General features: G+C 42.1%; 1 protein-coding gene across 1 annotated transcript in view; it reads right to left on the bottom strand.

Moving 5' to 3' along the window:
* The window catches only part of SCFD2 (sec1 family domain containing 2), a 330,221-nt gene extending 304,550 nt beyond the window's left edge, over positions 1-25,671 (bottom strand). Inside the window, exons 1-2 of the mRNA XM_079772424.1 lie at positions 24,748-25,671; positions 22,100-22,268 (exon numbers count right to left, since the gene is read on the bottom strand). Coding sequence (XP_079628550.1) covers positions 22,100-22,268; positions 24,748-25,585 — 1,007 coding nt within the window. The 5' untranslated portion in view covers positions 25,586-25,671. The remainder of the gene's footprint in view (positions 1-22,099; positions 22,269-24,747) is intronic.
* Between the last annotated feature and the right edge of the window lie 1,697 nt (positions 25,672-27,368).

Below are 27,368 nucleotides of genomic sequence, written 5' to 3'. Positions count from 1 at the left end.
TGAATGCCTTCTCCCTAAGATTGGGAATAAGGCAAGGATATCTGTTCTTATCATTCTTATTCAACCCAATACTGGAAGTTTTAGCCAGGGCAATAAGACTAAAAAGGAAATAAAAGACATATGGATCATAAGTAAATAAATAAGACTCTATTTGCAGGTGACATAATTGTCTTAATAAAAAATTCCAAGGAATCTAACAGATAAACTCCTAGAACTAGTAAGTAAATTCAACAAGGTTGCAGTATACAAGACAAAAATCAATTGTATTTCTTTATACTATCAATGAACATGTGGACACAGATAATAAATTTACAGTAACATTTACAATCACTCAAAAAAAAAATGAAATACTTAACATGTAAACTTAACAAAACAGGGCCTGTATGCTAAAAAGTATAAAACACTGATTTAAAAAAAGATGAAAGATAATATAAATAAATAGAGGCACATCAAGATATGGGTGCAAAACTCACAGGAAAAATGTCAATTCCCCCCTAATTGATAAGGTTAATATCATTTTTATAAAAATTGCAGCAATATTTTAAAGATATGGATAAGATTATTCTAAATTTTAAATAGAAAGGCAAAGGAACTATACAAAACAATTGTGAAAAAGAAGTTAAAATGGAGGAATCAGTCTACCTGACTTTGAGATTTTTTGTACAGCTATAGAAATTAAGATTGTGTAGTACTGATAGAGTGATAAACATGCAGATCAGAATATAGAACCCAGAAACAGGTCTAAGCAAATATGCTCAACTGATTTTTTAAAAATATATTTTTATTGATTTCAGAGAGGAAGGGAGAGGGAGAAAGAGAGAAACATCAATGATGAGAGAGAACCATTGATCAGTTGCCTCCTGCATGCCCCACACTGGAATCAAGCCTGGAACCTGGGCATATGCCCTGACTGGGAATCAAACCAGGATATCCTGGTTCATAGGTCAACGCTCAATCACTGAGCCACGCCAGCTGGGCTCAACCGATGTTTTTAAAATATGTTTTTATTGTCTTAGAGAGAGAGAGGAAGGGAGAAGGATAGAGATAGAAACACTGATGAGAGAGGACCATCAATAGGCTGCCTCCTGCATGCCCCTTCTGGGGGATCAAGCCTGCAACCCAGGCAACGTGCCCTGACTGGGAATCAAAGTGGTGACCTCTTGATGCATGGAACAATGCTCAACTGAGCCACACCAGCCAGGCTATGCTCAACTGATTTTTGTTAAAGGTGCTAAAGTGATTCAAAGATGGGACAATAAATAGTACTGGAGTAATTGCACATACATAGGCAAAAAACAACCACCAAAATGACCTCAATATGTCTTACACCTGTTAAAAAATTAACTAAAAATGAATCACAGACTTAAATGTAAAATTATAAAGCTTTTAGAAAGAAAATTACAGAAAAATCTTCAGAATCTAGGGTTAGGCAGACAGAGTTCTTAATATTCTTAAACAATCTATAAAAGAAAAAATTGGTAATTGAATGTGGGAACACTTGCTCCTCAAACCCACACATACTTCTGAATCCTGCTCACAACGCCAAGTGTCAGAGCAAGTTCCTCCTTGAACCCTGCTTGCTGTGCCATTGTTGGAAGCACAGGTCCTTCTTCCTGCCAACTAGGCCAATTGTTGGAACTCAGTTCCTTTATCTTGCCCTCCTACACCAACTGTTGGAGTACAGTTCCTTCATTCTGCCTCACTACGCCAACTATCGGGTCTGAGCCACTCTGCCAGGGACTGGACCTCGTGGGATTCCAGGTATTCGACGACGGAGAGGCCATGAGAAGTTGTAGGTATATAAGAGAGTACTGTACAAGCCAGTGGCCAAGTAGTGATTGCTAACAAGGAGCCACTAGACAAAACAGTTCTTCAAAACAAAGTCCCATACAGAAGGTAGCCACATACCAGTTAGGTAACAATACATCTTTCCTACATAGTAGCCTCCAAAATAGGAACTATACAAGAGCCATCCTTAGAGCAGCACCTGCTGATCAGTAATACATCTTCCCTATAATGCAGCCTCGTACTGGCTGGTCAGTAACAACTTTATACTACTTAGACAAGAGGCTTCTTTCCAAATAGTGACCTCAGTCTTTTGGGTTATAGAAGGGCACATTGCGCAGTGTACATACAGATTACTGTGGCCTTGCCCTTGCACCTGTGTATAGTCCTGGGACACCATGATTAAGATTCCGACCCTCAGAGTGGCCTTGAGCATCTGGCTAACTCTGAATAGGGCCCCCCACACTGAACTTCATCAAAGTTAAAAAAAATTTTACCTTGCGCAAAGACCCTGTTAAGAAGATGGAAAGAGAAGCTACAGAATAGAAAAAATATTTGACAAAGCCTTATATAAACTCAATAATAAAAATAATCTAATTAGTTAATTGGCAAAAGAGTGAAGAGATATGTTATCTAAGAAGCTATTCATATGGAAAGCAAATAGAGGAAAAGATGTTCAACATCATTAGCCATTAGGGAAACTCAAATTTATACCACAAGTTATCTTTGAACTAGTTCTTTTCCCAGGCTGGAATGTTCTAGCCCCTGATTCAGCTTCACTGAGGTCTTTGTTTGAAAGACATCTCCTTAGAAATGCCTTTCTACCTCCCCCATATACTTTTCACCACCCCAAATCCCTAGTCACTCTTGGTTCCCTTAATTTTTATCTGCTTCATCGCACTTATCCCCGGCTGACATAATATATATCTGTTTGTTGTCTGTCTCCCCCGTTAGAACAAGTTTCATGAAAGCAAAGATCTTGTCTTCATCAAGTGTCTGGCACAGAGTAGTCAATAAATATATATATTTTGTTGTTTTTTGTTTGTTTGTTTAATCCTCACCCAAGGATATTTTTCCATTGATTTTTAGAGAGAGGAAAAGACAGAGAGAAATATCGATATGAGAGAAACACATCAATTGGTTGCCTCCTGCACGTGCCCCAACTAGGGACCGGGCTGGGAAGAAGCCTGCAACCGAGGTACATGTCCTTGACCAGAATCGAACCCAGGATCCTTTGGTCCACAGGCCGAGGCTCTATCCACTGAGCTAAACTGGCTAGGACTATATTTTGGATAAATTACAACACAAATTTACATGCTCAAAGGGTTTACTTTCATATTCCTACCCATGACATTTTACCCAAATAGACTTCCAGGATTTCAGACCTCCCCTGCCTTGGGCCCCCAAAATGCTTTATTTTAATGCTAAAACCATAGCCTTGTTCTTAGTTCTTCCTTTATACTCCTTCCAGTTCTGCTAGAAGGACACCTAGCACCACTCTGTTGATCCCAGCTACCCCACCACCAGTCATTATCCCACACTGTTATTAGAAGTCAGAAGGCAGAGTAAAAGGACAGAAAAGGGCCCTCAGGCAAGCATACCAGCAGGTGTTAGAAGAGAGAAACTGTAGTCAGAGTTGTGGGACAATCCTGGTGTGCTGTTCAATACCCTCTGGCCTATATAACATAAGACTCAGAAGCACCCCAATAAAAGTTGTGGTTGATTAACCCAATAGGAGTTAAATTTTTGGATTTGTTGACTTTTGCTTGGCAATGAACATCAATTTAATTAGGAACTTGTCACTCAAGTGTAATAAGTCTTTCCATTCTTTCTTTTCCATTTAGCTAACTTCAGAGGGCTCTTGGCTTTGTTTAAAGGAGCCATAGTTTCCATTTAAATTATGGATCCCAAAGCCACAATGACCCAGAGTTCAGTCTTCTTACAACACAGACCTCAAACCATTTAAAATGTTTCAATGTGAAAAAGATTCTGGGGGTAGCCTGCACATTCTCTAACTAACACCATAACTGAGTTGCAATACATGAGAAATTATAGTACAAGAATTTCTACCTTCAAACCTTATTTTCTCAATATGCATTTCAATGCTTTTGAACACAATTAACTATTAAACATAATTCTTTATTAAGAAACATAACTTAAATGTCTCTGGCATGTTGAATTATTTAACTACTCCTAGCGAACACTTCTCCCCTCATTTTTAGAAAAGAACTCTGCTTTACTTCTTCCCCAAATTACTCATTAATTCTGTTTTTTAACCCTGTAACTGAGACCAGATGATCTTTAGACTGCCTCAAAAAGGTTAAATATAGCAGCTGTATGCTGAGAAGAGGTAGGCCTTTCTTCTACTTAATTTGTAATTTTTACCTAAAAAGTAAAAAAAAAAAGTCAACTGTCAACTTTTGTAAGGAGGTCCAAGTGGGGAAGAGGAGATCTCGCCCATTGCCAGCAAGGTCATTCATAACACTGCTATGTGGTGACACAGCCTCTCAGGTGTTGGCTCTCCACCTCAAACCCAACATTACACATTCAGTTACTTAATGTTTTCATCCAAGTTCAGTAATTCTTCTGTAGGTAAATTTATTTTTATTTTTTAAGTTTCTTTATTGATTAAGGTATTACATATGTGTCCTTATCCTCCCATTGACCCCCCACCACCCCACTCATGCCCACACCCCTCTGTTGTCTGTGTCCATTGGTTAGGCTTATATGCATGCATACAAGTCCTTTGGTTGATCTCTCCCCCTACCTCCACCCTCCCCTACCTTCCCTCTGAGGTTTGACGGTCTGATCGATGCTTCTCTATCTCTCGATCTGTTTTTGTTCATCAGTTTATGTTGTTCATTATTTTCCATAAATGAGTGAGGTCATGTGATATTTGTCTTTCTCTGACAGGCTTATTTCACTTAGCATAATGCTCTCCAGTTCCATCCATGCTGTTGCAAATGGTAAGAATTCCTTCTTTTTTTACCACAGCATAGTTTTCCATTGTGTAGATGTATCACAGTTTTTTAATCCACTCATCTGCTGATGGGCCTTTAGGCTGTTTTCAAATTTTAGCTATGTTGAATTGTGCCACTATGAATATAGGGGTGCATATATCCTTTCTGATTGGTGTTTCTAGTTTCTTGGGATATATTCCTAGAAGTGGGATTACTGGATCAAATGGGAGTTCCACTTTTAGTTTTTTGAGGAAACTCCATACTGTTCTTCACAATGGCTGCACCAGTCTGCATTCCCACCAGCAGTGCACAAGGGTTCCTTTTTCTCCGCATCCTCGGCAGCACTTGTCATTTGTTGATTTGTCACACCATTCTGACAGGTGTGAGATGGTACCGCATTGTCCTTTTGATTTGCATCTCTCAGATAATTAGTGACTTTGAGCATGTTTTCATGTGTCTCTTGGCCTTCCTTCTGTCTTCTTTCAAAAAGTATCTATTTAGGTCCGTTGCCCATTTTTTTATTGGATCATTTATCTTCCTTTTATTAAGTAGTATAAGTTGCCTGGAGATGTTGGAGATTAAACCTTTATCAGTGATAACATTGGCAAATATGTTCTCCCAGGCAGTGGGATTTCTTGTTGTTTTGTTGATGGTTTCTTTTGCTGTGCAAAAGCTTTTTATTTTAATGCAGTCCCATTTGTTTATTTTCTCTTTAGTTTCCATTGCCCTAGGAGAGGTATCGGTGAAGAAACTGCTTCAGCACGTGTCTGAGATTTTGCTGCTGTGGATTCCTCTAGTATTTTTATGGTTTCCCTTCTTATGTTTAAGTCCTTTATCCGTTTTGAGTTTATTTTTTTGTGTGGTGTAAGTTGGTGGTCTAGTTTCAGTTTTTTGCATGTATCTGTCCAATTTTCTCAACACCATTTATTGAAGAGACTGTCTCGACTCCATTGTATGTTCATGCCTCCTTTGTCAAATATTAATTGAGAATAGTGGTTTGGGCCGATTTCTGGGTTCTCTATTCTATTCCATTAATCTATTTGTCTCTTCTTGTGCCAGTACCAGGCTGTTTTGAGAAGTGCCTTTATAATACAGCTTGATATCTGGTATTGAGATCCCACCTACTTTGTTCTTCTTTCTCAGGATTGCTGCAGCTATTAGGGGTCTTTTTATTCCAGAAGAAATTTTGGAAAGTTCGTTCTAAGTCTGTGAAATATGCCATTGGTATTTTAATGGGGAGTGCATTGAATCTATAGATTGCTTTGGGTAGTATGCACATTAATTCTACTAGTCCATGGACACAGTATGTTCTTCCATCTGTTTACATCTTCCTCTATCTCTTTTTTCAGTGTCCTGTAGTTTTCCGCGTATAGGTCTTTTACCTCCTTAGTTAAGTTTATTCCTAGATATCTTAATTTTTTTGGTGCGATGGTAAATGGGATTTCTTTTTTAGTCTCTCTTTCTGTAAGTTCACTACTGGTGTATAGAAATGCCATAGATTTCTTGGCGTTAATTTTGTATCCTGCTCCATTGCCAAATTCATTTAATAAGTCTAATAATTTTTTGATGGAGTCTTTGGGTTTTCTATGCATAGTATTATGTCATCTGCGAATAAGGATAGTTTTACTTCTTCTTTTCCAATTTGAATGCCATTTATTTCTTCTTCTTGTCTAATCATAATGGATAGTACTTCCAGTACTATGTCGAACAGGAGTGGTGAGAGTGGGCATCCCTGTCTTATTCCTGTTTTTAGGGGAAATGGTTTTAGTTTTTGCCCATTGAGTATGATGTTGGCTGTGGGTTTGTCATATATGGCTTTTATTATGTTGAGGTATGATCCTTCTATTTCCGCCTTGCTGAAAGTTTTTATCAAGAAAGGGTGTTGGATTTTGTCAAATGCTTTTTCTGCATCAATTGATATGACTATGTGATTTTTATCTCTCAATTTGTTTATGTGACATATCATGTTTATTGATTTGCAGATATTGTACCATCCTTGCATCCCCGGGATAAATCCTACTTGGTCATGGTGTATGATGTTTCTGATGTACTGCTGGATCCAATTTGCTAGAATTTTGTTGAGGATTTTGGCATCTATGTTCATGAGGGATATTGGCCTGTAATTCTCTTTCATTGTGTTGTCTTTATCTGGTTTTGGTATTAGGGTGATGCTGGCTTCATAGAATGAGCTTGGAAGTGTTCCTTCCTCTTGAATTTTTTGGAATAGTCTGAGGAGGATAGGTTTGTTCTTCCTTGAATGTTTGGTAAAACTCCCCTGTGAAGCCATCTGGCCCTGGGCTTTTCTTTGCTGGAAGCTTTTTGATGACTGCTTCAATTTCTTCCATAGTTAACAGCCTATTGAGATATTTAGATTCTTCCTAATTGAGTTTTGGAAGGTTGTATTTTTCTAGGAATATGTCCATTTCCTCCAAGTTGTCTAGTTTGTTGGAATAGAGTTGTTCATAGTATTTTTTCATAATCCCTTGTATTTCTGTGGGGTCTGTTGTTATTTCACCTCTTTCATATTTTATTTTGTTTATTTGGGTCCTCTCTCCTTCCTTCTTGGTGAGCCTGGCTAAAGGTTCATCAATCTTGTTTATCCTTTTAATGAACCAGCTCTTGGTTTCATTGATCTTTTGTATTGTTTTTTTTATCTCTATGTCATTTATTTCTGCTCTGATCTTTATTATCTCCTTCCTTCTGCTCACTCTGGGCTTTTCTTGTTGTTCTCTTTCTAATTCTTTTAAGTTGTAGAGTTAGATGGTTTACTACCATCTTTTCTTGTTTTTTGAGGTAGGCCTGTAGAGCTATAAACTTCCCTCTCAGGACTGCTTTCATTGTATTCCATAGATTTTGGATTATTGTGGGGGTTTTTATTGTCATTAGTTTCCAGGATGTTTTAAAAATCTTCTTTGATCTCTTTGGTAATCCAATCATTGTTTAATACCATGCTATTCAGCTTCCAAGTGTTTGCATTTTTTGGATTGTTTTTATTGTAGTTTATTTCTAATATTATGCCATTGTGGTCTGAGAAGGTGCTTGATATGATTTCAATCTTCTTGAATTTGGGGAGACTTTGCTTGTGACCCAATATGGGGTCTATTTTTGAAAATGTCTGATGTGCACTTTAGAAGAACATAATATTCCGTGGCTTTAGGGTGAAATGTTCTGAAGATGTCAATTAAGTCCATCTGATCTAGTGAGTCATTTAGGATTGCTATTTCTTTGCTGATTTTTTGTCTAGAGGATTTATCCAGTGATGTCAGTGATGTATTAAAGTCCCCTACTATGATTGTATTGTTGTCTATCTCTCTCTTGATATCTTCCAGGATTTTTTTTTTATGTATTTGGGTGCTCCTGCATTGGGTGCATATATGTTTATCAGGGTTATATCCTCTTGTTGTATCGATCCCATTAGTATTATGAAGTGGCCTTCCTTATCTCGTTATGGCCTTCACTTTGAGGTCTATTTTGTCAGATATAAGTATTGCTACCCCAGCTTTTTTTTCATTCCCATTTGCCTGATATATATTTTTCCATCCCTTCAATTTCAGTCTGTGTGAGTCCCTTGTTCTGAGTTGGGTCTCTTGTAGACAGCATATATATGGGTCATGTTTTTTTATCCATTCAGCCACTCGATGTCTTTTGATTGGAGCATTTAGTCCATTTACGTTTAAAGTTATTATTGATAGGTACTTGTTTGTAGCCATTTTATTTTTTGTGCCTGTGTTCCTTCTTACCTTTTTATTTCTTCTTTTATATATATATATATTTTATTGATTTTACAGTGAGGAAGGAAAGGGATAGAGAGCTAGAAACGTCGATGAGAGAGAAACATCGACCAGCTGCCTCCTGCACACCCCCCACCAGGGATGTGCCCGCAACCAAGGTACATGCCCTTGACCGGAATCGAACCTGGGACCTTCCAGTCAGCAGGCTGACGCTCTATCCACTGAGCCAAACCGGTTTCGGCTATTTCTTCTTTTTACAACCAGTCCCTTTAGCATGTCTTGCATTGCTGGCTTGGTAGTTATAAACTCCCTTAGCTTTTTTTTGTTTGTGAAGCTCCTTATTTCCCCTTCAATTTTGAATGATAGCCTTGCTGGATAGAGTATTCTTCAATCCAGTCACTTGATTTGCATCACTTTGTAAATTTCCTTCCGTTATTTTCTGGCCTGGTGTATTTCTTTTGAGAAATCATTTGATAATCTAATGGGAGATCCCTTGTACATAACTTTCTGTCTCTCTCTTGCAGCCTTTAACATTTTCTCTTTGCCCTGAACATTTGCCATCGTAATTATGATGTGTCTTGGTGTGGGTCTTTTTGGGTTCATCTTGTTTGGGACTCTGTGCTTGTGTGACTTTTTTCTTCCCCACATCAGGGAAGTTTTCTGACATTATTTCTTCAAATAGCTTTTCTAACCCTTGTTCCTCTTCCTGCTGTTCTAGCACCCCTATTATTTTTATGTTGCTTAGTTTTATGTTGTCCCACAGCTCCCTTGGGCTCTCCGCCTGTCTTTTATTTTTTTTCTCCAATTGCTGTTAAGTTTGGGTGTGTTTTGCTTCCCTGTCTTCTAATTCGCTAATTTGGTCCTCCGCTTCTCCTAGTCTACTGTTGAAACTTTCCATGGTGTTTTTTTTTATTGCAGCTATATCACTCTTCACTTCTTCTTGATTCTTACATAAGTTGTTGATTTTTTCATCCATCTGGTTTATGAACTGTATGACCCTTATTCTCAATTCTGTTTCTTACATATTGCATGCCTCTGTTTCACTTTGCTGCTTTTCTGGCGATTCCTCCTTTTTTTCCTTAGGGGGTTTCTTTGTTTACCCATTTTTCATTTCACCAACCAATCTAGATGTCAAGTCGTGCAGGGGCTGCTCCTTGGGTGGCAGTGGCTCCTCGGGCTGCGGTTGCTCCTCAGGTGGTTGAGGCAGTGGCTGCTCCTCAGTTAGCAGCGGCTCCTCCGGTGTGTGCTGTGCTGTTCACAGCAGGGGTGGCTCCTCTGGCTGGTGCAGGCTCCTCAGACAGGGGCGGCTGCTCACATGGCTGCTGCTCCTTGGATGGGGGTGGACTGCTCACATGGCTGCTGCTCCTTGGATGGGGGCTGGCTGCACATAGCTGCTGCTCCTCGAACAGGGTGGGCTGCTCATGAGGCTGCTGCTCCTTGAATAGGAGCAGGTTGCTCACAGGGCTGCTGCTGCTCGTACGGGGTTGGGCTGCTCACGCAGCTGCTGCTCCTCGGATGAGGGACGGGCTGCTTGCATGGCTGCTGCTCCTCAGATAGGGGTCGGGCCACTCACACAGCTGCTGCTCCTTGGATGGGGTCGGGCCACTCACACAGCTGCCGCTCCTTGGACAGGGGCAGACCATGTGAGGCTGCTGCTCTTCGGCCTGGGGCGGGCTGCTCGCAAGACTGCTGCTCCTTGGTCAGGAGCGGGCATGCTCATGTGTCTGCTGCTCACATGGTTGCAGTGCCCTGGGCTTTCTCCAGGGGTCCTCTGCCCCTCCTGGCTGCAAATTGTCTCACCAGCTGAGTCTACTTCGCCAATTTGGGGTGGATGTTATTCGTTTCAGCTGCTCATTCTATCTGCTCCAGATCAAGGCTCGGGACACATCCTTCTATTCTGCCGCCATTTTGTCCTCCTCCCATAAGTAAATTTGAAACCAAAGTAGTACCTCTGATTCTGCTCTAAGAAAAATTACCTTTCTTTTCTCTAAAAAGGTTATAGTTTAATTGATATTCAGAAACCAAGAAGAGAGTAGAAAATTTTATCATTATTTAGAGGTGATTTAAGAATTTTTTACTTTGAGGATCCAGTAGATGATTCAATATACACCAGTATCAGGTTACTTAACAGTGTGAACATTAACAAAAATTGGCTCATAGGTGTTTAGTTGAAACCACTGCTGCTTTTGTCTCTTATCTATAAGATCTACTCTGTTTATTCCATTGCTCTATAATCTAGGAAAAAATATTTTCCACCTCTAACATGAAAACTGGGCTTAAAATATTGTTTTTTATAAACCAGGGTCCCACAATTTATAAATTCATTGGTTTACTTATACATTCACTCAACTAAGTATGTGTCAGAGAGTTGGTATGGTAAAATAGCAATGTGCCTTAAAATTTTAAAAAATAACTTTTTAAAACAAAGCTCATAGATTCAAAGAACAGATTGGTGGCTGCTAGAGTGGGTGGGGAGTGGGGGAGAGAAATGGGTGAAATAAGTCAAAAAGTATAAACTTTGTTAAATAAGTCACAGGGATGTAATTTACAGCATGGTGACTATGTTAATAGTACTGTATTCTTGATTTGAAAGTTGCTAGAGAGTATATTAAAAGTTCTCAGTACAGCCCTAGCTGATTTGGCTCAGTGGATAGAGTGTCGGTCTGTGGACTGAAGGGTCCCAGGTTCAATTCCGGTCAAGGTCACATGCTCGGGTTGTGGGCTCGATCCCTGATCTTGCAAGAGGCAGATGATCAATGATATCTCACATCATTGATGTATGTTTCTCTCTCTCTCTGTCTCTGTCTCTCTCCCTTCCTCTCTGAAGTCAATAAAAATTTATTTTTTTAAAAAAGTTCTCAGTAAAAGAAAAGAAATTTGCAACTATGTATGGTGATGAATGTTAATTACTAGTAGGCTTATTGTGGGGATTGTTTTGCAATGTATACAATAGCAAATCATTAAGTTGTATACCTGAAACTAATATAATCATTTATATTATGCCTCTATTAAAAATAGCAAAAAACAAACAAACATGCCCTGACCAGTTGCTCAGTGGTTAGAGCATAGGCCCACAGATCAAAGGGTCTCAGGTTCAATTTGCAGTCAAGGAAATGTACCTCAGCTGCAGGTTTCCCAGCACCAGTGGGGGTGCGTACAGGAGGCAAACAATAGATGTGTCTCTCTCATGTCAATGTTTCTCTCACTCTTCCTCCTCCCTTCCACTTTAGAAATCAATGGAGGGGGGAAGAGACAAAAAATTGTTTTTAAATAATAGCCTGATTCAATCACTTAGGAAAAGTTTGGCTTAGGGCCGATTATTTAAGTCTCTTTCAACTTCCATAAAAACAATGAAGAATTAATGGGGGCAGAAATAGAATTTTGGGGACCCGCTATAATTGTGAGAAATAGTAATCAAGCTCTGTTAACTGTGATTGTTTTGTTCTGATTAAAGAGGCACATTCTAACCTGGCTGGGAGTTGCACATGGAACCTGGGAGCTCACCTGGAAATGCAGCCCATCCTCCCCATCAGGGAGCTGCCTATAATCATGGACAGATTAACAACCTTGTTGTAGAAACCAGAGTCCCCAGCCCTTTGAAGACCCCCAGCCCTTTGCATATCACCAGCCCTTTGAATATCTCCAGCCCTTTTCATTTCGCAAGCCCTAGGAAGACCTCCAGCCTTTGCATACCCACAGGCCTTTGCAAATTACCTGTTAACTGCCCATTGGCATAACCTTTTGCCTACTTCCCCATGTGATCTTTGTCCTTTTACCTAATATAAGCAGCTGGCTTATGGGGAGAGGCAGATATATTTTTATGGATGACCTGCTGCTCTCCCATACTGCTGGCAGTATTGGAATAAATGCTCATATATGATTCAACCCTGTCTCTGCTTAATTGGCTCAAGTAGTGACAGGCAGCACAGACCTACTGATAGTCTGGTTACAGAATAACATCTACCTGTAGAGCAGCTTTTTAGAATTAAGTAAAATAATGCATTTTGAAATACCTAGCATAAATGTCTGACAAAATTCAGGCACTCAGTGTTGCTGTCCTTCCCTCTCACTGACCTAGAAAATGAGGTGAATTTGAGGAAAAGTACATAGAAAATTCCTATTCTGTAGGAAGTTAATGAAAAATAAGTAACTTTAGTGCTAAAATGAAGTACATAATACTTTTCATCAATTTATATAATCATTTTTATACTTGGCCTCAAATCTAATAAGATTTATCCAATCATTTATTCATTCTTTTATTCCGTTTACTAGCACTTACTAAGAGATCCAGACACAGTTACTGCCTTCAAGGAATTTACAAACTAGTAGGGGAAATAGACATGTAACAAATAATTACAATGCAATGTTTTTGCATTTTGATAAAAGTTTTTAAGGAAAGAAGGGCTGGCTCTTGGGGAAGGAAGACAATGTCATGGGGTAAAGCTTTGTACAGGTTCCAAAGCGACAACAACTTTCCTTCCTGGGAACATAGAATCCTACCTTAACCTAGCTTAAGAAGGAAGTAGTGTTTTTATTTAAATCTAATCTCTATCTTTAATAGGAAAAATATTCACCTGATTGAAAAGACGATATATACAAACTGATTGATAGATCCTCCCTTCCCCCAACTGATGGAAGGAGTATGATGTAAACTCCACCTGCAGCCCGAACATTCCTGAACACCTTATATGGACTGTACATTGAACCACCAATCAGCACCTGCCAAGTACCCTAAGCCCCCTATTCCTAAGTCCCTAGGTCCCTAATCATGTGCCTTACATGAAACCACCAATCAGCGTGTGCTGAGTGCCCTAAGCCCTGTCCCCTCATTTCCTCCCCTCAAAAGGCGTGTTCACCCCAGCACGCCCTCTCTTTTTCCCTCTGGAAGGGAGCCGGCAGGGTCTTCTCCTCCAATAAAGCCTGTGTCCTGGTTCTCCGGCCCTCTGTTTCATCTTTCACTGATATATTTAGTAAGACATCTCCCATCTTCCTCCACTTTCATTCATTTTATTAACTTCTCAGTGTGCCCCCAGCTACCCAGCAACCCTCTACAGAGGTGGCCAATGTCATCAGTTCCTTATATATTTTCCTGATATATTTAATGCAATGTGAATATATATTTCCCCTCTTTACAAACAGGTATACTACACCTTGCTTTTTTCCCCTTAAAATATGTCATCAAGCTCATTGCTTATCAGTACATAAACACCTTCCTCATTCTATTTTATTTTTTTTAAGATTCATAATGCCTTTACCTCATTCTATTTTAAAAGCTGAATATTATTTCATCATATGAATGTACCCCAACTTAGTGAACTGATAGCCAGTAAAGTTATTTCCAGTCTTGCTATTACAAATACTGTAGTGATTAATAAATATGATATATCATTCCACATGTATGCAAAATACATCTATGAAATAAAATTCTAACGTTGTATTGCTGGGTCAATTTTGCTATATTTTGCTAACCCAGTGGTCGGCAAACTCATTAGTCAACAGAGCCAAATATCAACAGTACAACGATTGAAATTTCTTTTGAGAGCCGAAAACTGACTTCTGAGCATGGGCCACGAAGTTTCAATCACACTGTACGTGCGTGCCCGCACATGGTATTTTGTGGAAGAGCCACACTCAAGGGGCCAAAGAGCCGCATGTGGCTCACGAGCCACAGTTTGCCGACCACTGTGCTAACCCAATGAGTGTCTAAAATATTCAATACTTAGAACCTATACGTCCCCAACCTAACCTCTCCTATGCTCTGGTTTGGCTGCACCCTCTGTCTTAGTCTTAGTCCAGCAACCTTCCTCCACTCATGGATCCTACCCTAGCAGCATCCATCACCATGCATTCCTTCAACAAATATCTCCTGAGTGCCAGGTACTGTTCTAGGCACTGGGGACATAGCAGTAAAAAAATAAATATCAGTCCTCTCATGAGAGAGAGAGAGAGAGAGAGAGAGAGAGAGAGAGAGACAGAGAGAGAGAGAGACAGAGAGAGAGAGAGACAGAGAGAGACACAGAGAGAGAGAGAGAGAGAAAGAGGATAAGTACATTAGAAAATGGTGAGGAGAAAAACAATAAAATAGGGAAGGGAAATATGAAGTGCTAAGATGGACAGGAAAGAACTAATTAGAAGAAAATATGGAGTAAATATACATCTGTAGGGAAGAATGATCTAGGCAGAAGGAACAGCAACAGTAAGTGCCCTGTGGCAGGACAGTGAGTGCCCTATTGGGGAAAAGAAAGCCACTAGGTTCGAAAAAAGCCAGAAAGGGAGAATAAGAGATGAGGTCAGAGAGGAATCTGAAAGCCGCTGACACACAGTCTTATAGGCTATGGGAGGAGAAGTGGGCCCTGCACAGAACAGAACCAGTAGCACCAGAGGTACAGAGTTAGGCCAGAGCCAGGGGCACCAAACACAGACATAGTAAACACAGGCAGAAAATCAGACTAAGGGTACCTAAGGAACTGAAAGAGCAATCGGTTAGGGAGAATGGAGATGGGACAGAGAATGAAACCCACTTAAACAGAAGAAAGCCTAGCTGGTTTGGCTCAGTGGATAGAGTGTCGGCCTGCGGACTGAAGGGTCCCAGGTTTGATTCCGGTCAAGGGCATATGCCTGGGCTATGGGCTGGATCCCCAGTAGGGGGAGTGCAGGAAACAGCCAATCAATGATTCTCTCTCATCATTGATGTTTCTATCTCTCGCTCCCTCACCCTTCCTCTCTGAAATCAATAATATACATATATATACATATATGTATGCATATATATATAAATATACATATATATACATATATATAAATATAAATATAAATATATATATATATATATATATATATATATATATATATATATATATTTTAAACAGAAGGAAAGCATAAGAACAGAAAAGATTCTGCCTCCTTCTTGAATAAAATATTCCACATAATTCTGTGACCAATGGACAGGGACTGGGGAGCCATGTGATAGTGCATTTAAGTTATCAATTTCTCATTTGCATTGGCAGTACCTTCAATGGCTATAATTACAAACAGGCTTCTATAAGATTATATTAGAAATAAATATTTTTAATCTAACTTAGAGAGAGGAAGGGAGGAAGAGAGAGAGAGGCAAACATCAATGTGAGAGAGAAACATCATTGGTTGCCTTCAGCATGCACCCCGATTGGGGATTGAACCCACAACCTGGGTATGTGCCCTGACCAGGAATCAAACTCACCTCCTTCTGGTATATGGAATGACACTCCAACCATCTGAGCAACACTGGCCAGGGCAGGAATCAATTTTTATTATCAAGGCTGATGTCACAGATAGAGATTTGCTTTTTAAACATTATTCCATTGCAGGAACATTATTTATTGCCAAGCACCCATCTGTTTTGCATTTTAGTACTAACTTTTTATCCTCACACTCATTTCACTGAGAAGTTTCCGGGGGTGGTGTTGGAGGCAGTAGCAGTGGTTGTTATTTTGATAGAAGTACATTATATGCTAGCAAAGCTGAATTTATTTCAATTTCTCTTTTGCAAAGCAATTAATCAGTGCAATCCCCTCAGTTTCCAATCAATTGTAAAAACTACCATTTTATCTCAGTTATTGCTTTTTTCCTAAGTAAACTTATTATTTTATTTATTTGAGTAGCATACAATATTATATTAGTTTCAGGTGTGCAACAGTGACTCGACATTTATATATCTTACGATGGGATCACCACACTAAATCTAGTCACCATCTGTTCACCATGCAAAGTTATCACAATATTATTGACTATATTCCCCTTCACCATTTTCATCCATGCCCCAACCGCCCCCCTTTCCCCCAGCAACTATCAGTTTGCTCTCTGTTTTAGACCTTTATTTGCTTATAATTTTTTCACCATCCATCTCTTTATCTTCTGCAACCTCACTTCTGATCTATTTCACCAACCTACTCTCATTAAAGCTTTCTTCTTTATTCAGATCCTTCTAGAACCCATCACCACCTTTGACATTTATGAACACACTCCCATACTTGGGTGGCACTTAAAGCTCATATTCCATGACAACACTCACTCAAAGTCTGAGCAGAAAAGGCACCCACTGTAAACCAAGAGCTAGAGGAGAAAATGTATATGAAAGAATTTAGCTGTAAGTGCTCAGAGGCAAAGCTGAGTCACAAATGGGGCACAGTTAGGAAGAATTTTTATTTTAAATCCAAGAGCCTTAGAAGTCATCTAGGCCAATACCTTCATTTTATAGATGAAATAATGAGGTATAGAAAATGTATCAGTTAGGATGCCTTTAGTTACAAGTAATAGAAAACAGCAACTCAATTTGGCTTAAATAATAAGTAACTATACTACACTAGAGGCCCGGTGCACAAAATTCATGCACTGGGGCGGGGGGGGGGAGATCCCTCAGCCTGGCCTGTGCCCTCTCGCAGTACAGGAGCCCTCAGGGGCTGTCCAGGACCCCTCGCTCCTTACCGCCCACCTGCTCGCTGCTCCTTAGTGCTGCCACGGAGGTGGGAGAGGCTCCTGCCACTACCGCTACGCTCGCCAGACATGAGCACAGCTTCTGGCTGAGCGGCGCTCCTCCTGTGGGAGTGCACTGACCACCAGGAGGCAGCTCCTGCATTGAGCTTCTGCCCCCTGGTGGCCAGTGAGCATCATAGCAACTGGTTGTTCTGGTAGTTCTGCCGTAACGGTCGCTTAGGCTTTTATTATATAGATGATAGTGGTCCAGACACATTAACCCCATTGCTGCTCTTCTCTGTGGCTCCCTTGGCCACTCCACCTTCCAAGTGTTAGCTTCAACTTCTGGATGTGAGCAAGTTGGCCTAGCAGTTCAGGATTTACGTCAGAGTCCTGGCCACTGAGGGAGGAGGATAAGGGGAAAGTGTGTCTTTTGTTTGAGTCTCTTTTCAGAAGCAAAGAAATCTGACCAAGAAGACTCTCTTGTTACTTCCCCTTTTCTAAAGAAATCACTGGCAAGGGAAATGGGATTCCAAGACTGGTTTAGGTTAAGCTTATGACTAAGCTTGGGGCAGAATGAGGACTGAAGAGTTAAAGTTATTTAATAGGCCATAATAAAAATGTTACTTGTAGATCTAACCCATATCTTGATTCTTACATTTGTTTCACCACACTTCTCAGAATTCACTTGCTTCTCCTCCTGTTCATTAACAATGGATTCTACTCTTCTCTCTTTTTGCAAACTTCTCTGGGAAATCACATATCCTTTTTATAATTATGTTAGGGATGTTGTGAGAATTAAATAAATCTATATATATAAAAGGCTAATATTCAAAGTGTCCCCTCAAGAGTTCAACCAGGAGAACGGGAGTTTGACTGCTCACTATAATGTGCGCTGACCACCAGGGGGCGGTGCGGAACATGGCGGGCAACCAGCGGCAGCAGCAGGGCGCTGAGGGAGTGAGGGAAGGAGAAGGCAGGGAGGTGGGGAGGCGGGGAGGCAGGGAACCTGATTGGCCCTGATAGCCGGGCCAGGCCTAGGGACCCTACCTGTGCACGAATTTTGTGCTCTGGGCCTCTAGTTACTATATATAAAGTGATCAGAACAATGCCTGTTACACAACAAGTGCTCTGTCAGTGTGTGGTATTTTTATTAAGGGGTATCTACTTAGCTGCCCAGCATCCCTTCCCCTTCTTTTGTCAAATGTTTCCGTTTTCCTTTGAAGAACTTCCCCTCCACTATGCCATACAATCTTGTCACAATTCCTAGTCACTATGAATTGGTCCTCACCCCCACTGAGCAAATGGTGGGCACAAGGCCCAAATCAGGCCAATCTTACCTTTCCCCTGGGACATGAATCTTAAGGAGAATGACTCAGATAGAAAACAGTTAAAATTCAGTCTCTCTAGGGTAAGGCCTTGAGCAGGCTTTTCCCAAGTTTTTGCCCCCTAGACCCCTGAAACTGGTTGTTCTTTCCAAAATCTGATTAACAGTTCTTCCTTTGATTCCATTACCTATCTAATCTCCTCTTAATAAATCCCTTTTGCTGAAATTAGCCAAAATTGATTTGTTGTTTGTATAAACATTATATTGAACAAATAGGCCTTACCAAATTAAATCATGAAGTAACCTTACTTTTGTCTCTTGTTGTCTCTTTATATCTATTCAAAAGCCAACTCTTCTCTGGCCTCTGCATAGAAGTTAAAACAATGGCTTGCAAGTCAAACATTCAGGGCTCAAATTCTATCTTCATCTCCTGCTAGCTATGTTGCTTACTGTCTCTTTGTCTCAGTTTCCTTAACTTTAAAATGGGGGAGTAACAACAACTACCTCAACTGGGTTACTGTAAAACTTAAATGATTTCCCAAATGTAAAATGCCTGGAAGTGTGCTTGGCAAATAGTAAGTCCTAAAAAATGTTAATATTGCTGATGACAATGGTTGTCCAGTGAGGTTATCTTTCTTCCTCACAACCCCTGATTGTTTCCATACCTATGCTCACCTTGGCCCTCTTACCTTTTTAAATCCTTCAAGACATTATTTTAAGCACCACAACTTCCACATTGATCTACATTAACCTGATACTTTGTTTATAGGAAGTACATAATTTATAGCAGCTATGTTAGTCTTGATTTACATTTTTTTAAATAGAGGCCCGGTACACGGATTCATGCACTGGTGGGGTCCCTTAGCCTGGCCTGAGCCCTCTTGCAATCCAGGACCCCTCGGAGGATGTCGGATAGCCAGTTTTAGCCTGATCCCTGCAGGCCCGATCCAGACAGAAGGAAGCCCAATCCTGTGCATTGGGCAGCTGTCCCCTGGTGGTCAGTGCACATCATAGTGACCGGTCATTCGGTCGCTTAGGCTTTTATAAATATACTAGAGGCCTGGTGCATGAAATTCGTGCACGAGGGGGGGTGTCCCTCAGCCCAGCCTGCACGCTCTACAATCTGGGACCCCTCTCACAATCCAGGACTGCTGGCTCCCAACCACAAACCTGCCTGCCTGCCTGATTGCCCCTAACCGCTTCTGCCTGCCAGCCTGATCACCCCCTAACCACTCCCCAGCCAGCCTGATCAAGGCCGAACTGCTCCCCTGCAGGCCTGGTCCCCTCCAACAGCCCTCTCCTGCCAGTCCGGTCACCCCCAACTACCCTCCCCTGCAGGCCTGGTTGCCCCTAACTGTCCTCCCCTGCTGGCCCAGTCACCCCTAACTGCCCTCCCCTGCAAGCCAGGTCCCCCCCCACTGCCCTCTCCTGCAGGCCTGGTCCCCCCCAACTGCCCTCCCCTGCCGGCCCAGTCACCCTAACTGCCCTCCCCTGCAGGCCTGATCACCCCCAACTGCCCTCCCTTGCAGGCCTGGTCCCTCCCAACTGCCCTTCCCTGCTGGCCATCTTGTGTCGGCCATCTTGTGTCCACATGGGGGCAGGATCTTTGACCACATGGGGGCAGCCATCTTGTGTGTTGGAGTGATGGTCAATCTGCATATTACTCTTTTATTAGATAGGATAGATTGTACCTATATGTAAATCATGACTACCCCAACAAAAAAAGTGTTCCTGGAGGTCAAAAATTTTATTTTATCCTATAGGCCCAGTGCACGAATTTGTGTACAGGTGGGGTCTGACTGGCCTGGCCCCAATCAGGGTGGATCGGGGCCAGGTCTTTGGGAGGAGCAGATGGTGGGAGGTTGGCCGACTGGCCTGCCTGATTAGGGTCCGATCAGGGCCGGGCCAGCTGTGGGTGGTGGGCCAGCCAGCTCCACCCCGAAATGTGGTGGGGAGGGCCGATCAGGGGTCTGCAGCCGGGGGAGGGCCATGGGTGCAATCAGGGGTCTGCAGCCGGGGGAGGGCCATGGGTGGTTGGCTGGCTGGCCCTGCCCCTGATCAGAGTGAGGGGGCTGATCGGGGCAGAGCCGACTGGGGGAGGAGCTGCAGGCTGATCAGGATGGTGGGGGCCCATCGGGGGTGGGGCCAGCTAGGGGGAGGGGCTGCAGGAAGTTGGCTGGCCAGCCCTGCCCCCTATTAGGGTAGGGGGGGCGATCAGGGACGGGGCCGGCTGGGGAGAGGGGCCATGGGAAGTTGGTCTCGGGCCGCTCCTCGATCAGGATGGTGGGGGCCCATCGGGGGTGGGGCCAGCCAGAGGAAGGGGCTGCAGGAGGTTGGTTGGCCAGCCCCACCCCCATTTGGGTGGGGGATTGATCAGAGGCAGGTCTGGCTCGGGGGAAGGACTATGGGCTGGCCAGGGTGTGGCGGGCTGATTGGGGGCAGGGGGAAGGGCCGCAGGGGAGTTGGCAGACCAGCCCCACCCCCCTGATAGGGCTGGTTCCCTGGCCGCAGTGGGCATCATAGTGACTGGTCGTTACAGTCATTATGGCGGTCTAGTCGCTGGCTTTTTATATATATAGATTCTTTTATGTTCTTTATAGTACTTAGTCCAGAGTGAGGCTCTGCAAGTTCTTAGTAATTAACTTTTGAATGGCCCTCTGAACAGCTAAGTATATGTGCTGCTGGAGTGAGCACATGGCCCATTTTTTTTTACTGTTGTATAAGCTTACAAAAAAAGACAGGCTACAGAACTTTCAGTTTTCTTCCCATAGTGGATTATACACACTCAGCATCCAATCTTATTAATCTACAAAAAAGTTGAAAACTTCAGGAGCTGAAAATTAATTCCAAATATGATAGGAAATTCCAAATGTATCCTTTAAGGTTGATATTTGAGAGCTTGTTTGGAGGTTCTAGCAGGGGAGCGCAGCTACTCGTATACCCTTGACCGAAGACCGGTCCTCTCCTCTGGGGGGAAGGTTGTCCCCTTCGACCGAGCACGCAGCTTCGGGAGGGACGCACATGGATCGGTGAGGGAGGAGGGGGACACCCGCCTAGCCAGCCAGATCAGCCGAATCAACCCTGGCGATCAATGGGGTGACAGATGTCGCAGCCAGATCACCCTCACATCCTAAGGTTGATATTTGAATCTATGGTGCTGAAAGGTTTTGTTTTGTATAAAAACTAAAAACATGAAGATAGGGGAACAGATACTCAGATACTTCCCCGCTTCTGATGCTTTTCCTCATAGAATTGTTGATGAAGGACAAAGTAGAAAAGGTAACTATTGTATCTTTTCATTGTCCTGTTTCTGAAGAAATGTTCTTTTATTTTTGAAACTCTGCATAACATAAAGTACACCATCTTTGTTCTCTAATTTCTCTAAGCATGTGAAAAAATATACACAGAAATAAAAACTTAATGCCCAGAGCATACTATTTACATATATACAATGGCACTGTTTCATAGCTATGTGGGCAGTTTTTTAATCATGTGGAAAAGTCAACTGAGAAAGAGAAATGAAAAAAGCCTAGACTCAATTCCATGTGAAGCTGTTTATGAAATGGAGATGCATAAATTGGCTTTTAACTGATCTTGGGAACAAGTTTATATTACATCTAAATGACACCTCTAGAAAATTCCATTCTTGTTGGCTTATTGTTGTTTACTGGATATGGTTATTCTGGTTAGAAAAAAAAAATGTGGGTGTTTTTTTTTAAATGCTATCCACTATGAATTTTTCAACCAGACTAACTCTTCATTGTTTTTCTCTCTACAGAACATTCTAGGAAAGAAAGAAAAGGGAAGAGAGTAGGAGGAGAGGGGGGAAAATCTACTTATCCTACTTGGATTGTGCAAGACAGCCTGGTGCAACCATATTCTGATTCTCTTCTTCATTCTGCAGTGCAGTGAGCTCTACCATGTTAACCATCACATCATTGGTGTGGCCAGGGAGCTGGGGAAGCACTGAAATGATCTTCTCTACCAAGTTGTCTCCATGATGTCCAACCGCTCCTGTTTAAGCAGACAGAATTATGAACTCACAAAATGGGAGGAATAAGAAGCTGAATTAATGTTTTAATGATATGGTGGGCATCAATGAATACTGAATGGATAAATAATCAGCATATAGTCAGCCAGGTAAATGGTGTCAGAGGATGATACTATATTGAAATATGAGAGCCAAATTTTACTGATGAAGATCATAAGACCCAGAAGGGCTTGCAGACCTGACAAGGAATAGCAGATCTCCCCTCTGCTAGATCCATATCTTCATAAAAGCAAGTGTTTATCTAATTCACCCTATATTCACCATATCTGGCAGGCAACTTGGCAGCTAGGTTCTCACTAAATATTTGCTAGATAAAGGAAAGAATAAATAAATTAATAGTAACAGTTTACAATGGTAGAGGTATTTATAGAGTGCTTTCTGTGTATCAGGTGCTTTACATTTATTAACTCTTCTAATAACAAATGACTAAATGAATCAAATTGAAATTCAAAACCAATGACACAGTTTAATACTTTTCCTATGAAACCAAGTTATCCTTCCAAAAGCCATTGTTGCTTGAAAGACCTCTCTCCAACAATGGGTGGGACTTGGAACATTTACTTGTTTTACCCACTTTAAGCCAATTAACATTTGCTTCCTAATGTCTCTCTGTCCTCTATCTCTATCTTTATCTCTGTCTTTCTATTGTTTTTTGCCATGTCATATTATTTGGGCAGAAAAACTACATAGAAAAGACAAAACCAGGAATTCAAGAAATCATCTTCATTACCATCATCATCTTTATCACAATAGCTAACATTTATTGAGAACTTAGGATGTATGAGGTATTAAGCTCCATACTACATCTATTCTCCACTTAATTCTTACAACTCTTAATAGGTAGGTGTTAATATGCTCATTTACAGAGTAGAAGACTCATTTTAAATAACTTGCTCAAGCTTACACAACTTTTAATATATATTTTTTATTGATTTCAGAGAGGAAGGAAGAGGGAGATATAGAAACATCAATAATGAGGGAGAATCATTGATCGGCTGCCTCCTGCATGCCCCTGACTGGGGATCAGACCTGCAACCCAGGCATGTACCCTGACCATGGCTTGATTGGAATCGAACCGTGACCTCCTGGTTCATAGGTCGACACTCTACCACTGAGCCACGCCAGCCGGGCAAGCTTACATAACTTTTAAATTACAAAGCAAAAATTCAAATTCAGGAGGCAGAGAACTCCAAAAATTATACTCTTTTCTTAAAAAATAATAATCAGGCTTATAAAAGTGACTTAAGACAGAGCCAGCATGAGTGTTTTTAAAGTGTCTTTTGATGTTAAATAAAAAAGTTCTAAAAAAAGAGTTCGCACATCAGTAGAATATTAATTGATTAGACCTGGAAAGGACCACATCTTATTTATGTTGTCTATGGTTTATGATTGTTTCCCCATCTCTCAGATTATGAGCTCCTCATTAAATACTTGCTAAATGAATGACAAGTCACTATAAGTGGCCCTGAGATCCAGAGGTGGGTGAAAAGTCTTTAAGTGAAATATATCTTTAAACTAAGCCTGGAATGGAGATACATTATTAATACTCACTTAAAGAAACCCAAAATTCAACAAATTCTCTAAGATAATTTCATATTATTTTGTACACTTTCCTTCCACTAGGTCAGTGGTCGGCAAACTGCAGCTCAAGAGCCACATGCGGCTCTTTGGCACCTTGAGTGTGGCTCTTCCACAAAATACCACGTGCGGGCACGCACGTACAGTGCGATTGAAACTTCGTGGCCCATGTGCAGAAGTCGGTTTTCAGCTCTCAAAAGAAATTTCAATCGTTGTACTGTTGATATTTGGCTCTGTTGACTAATGAGTTTGCCCACCACTGCACTAGGTCATCTGTTAACACCTCTACAATGAATTAGCACCCTCCTATGAAGAATACTGGCATCTGTAGACAATGTCAGCATAATTACTTTTTTGCAATCTCTTGAGCTAGATACAGCTGTTGTTGTTTAACAAGGCAGTGCATGTTGAAGACGTATTTACCCATCACAGCATTTAACAAATTCATTGCAATTGCTAATTTGCTTGTTGTATCTCCCTCTAGACCAGTCAGTGGTCGGCAAACTCATTAGTCAGCAAAGCCAAATATCAACAGTACGATTGAAATTTCTTTTGAGAGCCAAATTTTTTAAACTTAAACTATATAGATAGGTACATTGTTATTAACTTAATTAGGGTACGTGGTATTTTGTGGAAGAGCCACACTCAAGGGGCCAAAGAGCCGCATGTGGCTCGCGAGCCGTGGTTTGCAGACCACTGCTCTAGACTATAAACTCTGTGAGATCAGAGACTGTGTCCATCTAGTTCATCTTTGTATCCTCAACTTGACAAACAGTAGGAGGTCAATAAAATACATGCTGAATCAGTGGAAGTCCCAGAACTTTGGAGAGTGCTTATGAAGACCTGCACAACAATCCCATTTACCTGTGAGATCCAGAGTTCTGTCCACAAAGACCACTGAGGCCCTGCCCGTAGAAGTCTTCCTCCTGTTCTTGGCAGGGGCATAATTGGCCAGATCTGCTGCTATGATCCGACTGAAGGGACCTACAGCAAAACATTCCTCCCGTACTCCTAAATGCTCACACAGTGAACTGAGGCCTGACACCAAGCATCTGATCTGCAGTAGCAGCTCAGGGGGCAGGGCAGTGGCATCCACCTCACCCAGGCTACCCAGCCTCCTCTTGTCTGGTCGGGCACTATTAAGAAGATGCACATCCTGGGGTAGCAGTGGAAAAAGGGGAGCAAAGGCTGGCGTCAAGGCAAGGTAGGGAGCAGCAGGGGCTAGCAGCAGCGGGATGTGCAGCACCTTGGCGGTGTAGTTCATGTTGCCCATCCACTCACACAGCTTCTCCTCCAGTTGCTCGAATACTGGCTGCTGCCCCTCCAGCTCGGCCGCCGCCGCCGCTGGCACGTGATTGGCCGTGAGGTGGACCGCGTGGTTCACGGCGGTGACCACCACACAATACTGGAAGTGGCTGCGGCAGATGATGTTCCGTAGGGTCTCCACGGTTCGGCCTTTCAGGAGGCAGCTCAGCACAAACACCGCCTTGGGCTGGTGAGCTCCGCCACCAACTGCTTCGGGCTCGAACTCCCGCAGGTGACACGCAGGGCCCCCCACCGCCTCCAGGAGCCGGGTGGGTCCGCAACCCCAGTGCAGGCTCTCGGCGCAGGCGGCGTCCAGGTAGACCAGAGCCCGTTTCGCTTTGGCCAGCACCTGGTCCCAAGCCTGCTGGGTAAAGGACTGTACGCCCGGGGCGCTCATCGTTGGGGATTCGCAGACTCGGGGACAAAAACTTTCCCTCAGAACTCACAGCTTCCGGGAATTGGGCTCTTTGGGACTTTGACAGGCAACTCGGGACACGCGCTGCCGCGTCCCACTCGTCCAGAGGCTGCGCACGGAGATGACGTCACGGGGCGTGATTGGCAGGCCCGGACGCCCGCTTCTGTAAGAATGCGGCGGGCTGGGGAGCGGTGGGCGGGGCTCCGTGGCTCTGGGATTCCTGGAAAGCTGAGGGAGAGGAGAAAGCTGCCTAAGGAATAGCTGAACTATGTTCTTTTCTTTTCTTTCTTTCTTTCTTTTTTTTTTTTTTTGAACTATGTTCTTTTCATCTCCCTGTCTGCTGAGATTACCTTTCCCTGCCCCTGAGAATCCAAAGTATGATACTTCCCTAGAGATGAGCACATCTCTTTAAAAGTGCAGCCCCTTTCTCCATCTAAACTCAAAGCAGCCGCCTTGCTGGAGTGGCTGAATGAGTGAGCTGAGACCTATGAACCTGGAGGTCCTGGTTGGATTACCTGTCAGGGCACGTGCCCGGGTTGAGGGGCTTGATCCCCAGTGTGGGGCGTGCAGGAGGCAACTGATTCTCCCTCATCATGGATGTTTCTCTCTCCTTTTCTTCCTTCCTCTCTGAAATCAATAAAAAATATATATTTAAAAAATAAATGAATGAATAAACTGAGAGCAGCCAGAGCTAAAACAACTAATGTAATGTTTTGTAATTTATAGATGTTGTCATATACATTATTGCACACAGGCCTCATAAACAACCTCCTGGTCTCATTTCCACTTTCTCCGTCTTTCCTCCCTCATCGCATTGTCAAAAAGTCTTAGTCTGCTTCAAAAATCTGAAAATCCAGCCCCTTCTCCTCATCCTTGCTGTCACTGCCTTAATTCACCATTACCACTCACCTGGACAATTGCAGGGATCTCCGATCATTTCCCAGCTTTCCTTCTCTTCTCCCTGAAATTCAGTTTTCTTCATAATAAGCTAAACTGGTCCTACCGTTTTCCTGCTTAAAAGCCTCTGCTAGTTCAGCTGCCTAGAAAATACAGCCAGTCTTCTTAAAATGGCACCAAAATCCTTCGTGATTTCTCAGTTTCTCTCCAGCTACTCCCAGCCTGGAACTTTATATAACTGCACAATTATGTCAACATATTGAGCCCAGAAGGTTTCATGGGTTCAATTCATTGAATTCGTATTGATTAAGCACTCACAAAGTATAATTACTGTACTAGATTCCAAAGATACAATGATTAATAAAATACATTCCCTAATCCACAAAGAATTTACACCAGGCAAACTCCTAACAAAAATAATCAATGTAATGATACCTTCCAAGTGAGGATATTCCTAAGTCACCACCACTACTATCATCATCCTATCTTCCTTCTCAGCCCTCCAATACAAAACATACAGTTGATATCTCTGGTAAGTACTTGCCATATCATGGGGTGAGTTTTTAATATTTTATTGATTTCAGAGAGGAAGGGAGAGGGAGAGATAGATAAAAAACATCAATGGTGAGAGAGAATCATTGAGCGGCTACCTCCTGCATGGCCTCTACTTGGGATTGAGCCCACAACCTGGGCTTGTACCCTTGACTGGAATAGAACCTGAGACCCTTCAGTCTGCAGGCCAATGCTCTATCCACTGAGCCAAACCAGCTAGGACTCATGGGGTGAGTTTTAACATATTTGTTTTCTTTAACATACCTAGTCTGCTACAATATAATAGGTGTTCAATAAATGTTTGTAGAATAATGTT

This window comes from Cnephaeus nilssonii, assembly GCF_951640355.1.
Source record: "Cnephaeus nilssonii genome assembly, chromosome: 1".
Classification (NCBI taxonomy): Eukaryota; Metazoa; Chordata; class Mammalia; order Chiroptera; family Vespertilionidae; genus Cnephaeus; species Cnephaeus nilssonii.
The sequence above is the reverse complement of the archived record's forward strand: the minus strand, read 5'-3'. Positions and strand labels throughout refer to the sequence as shown.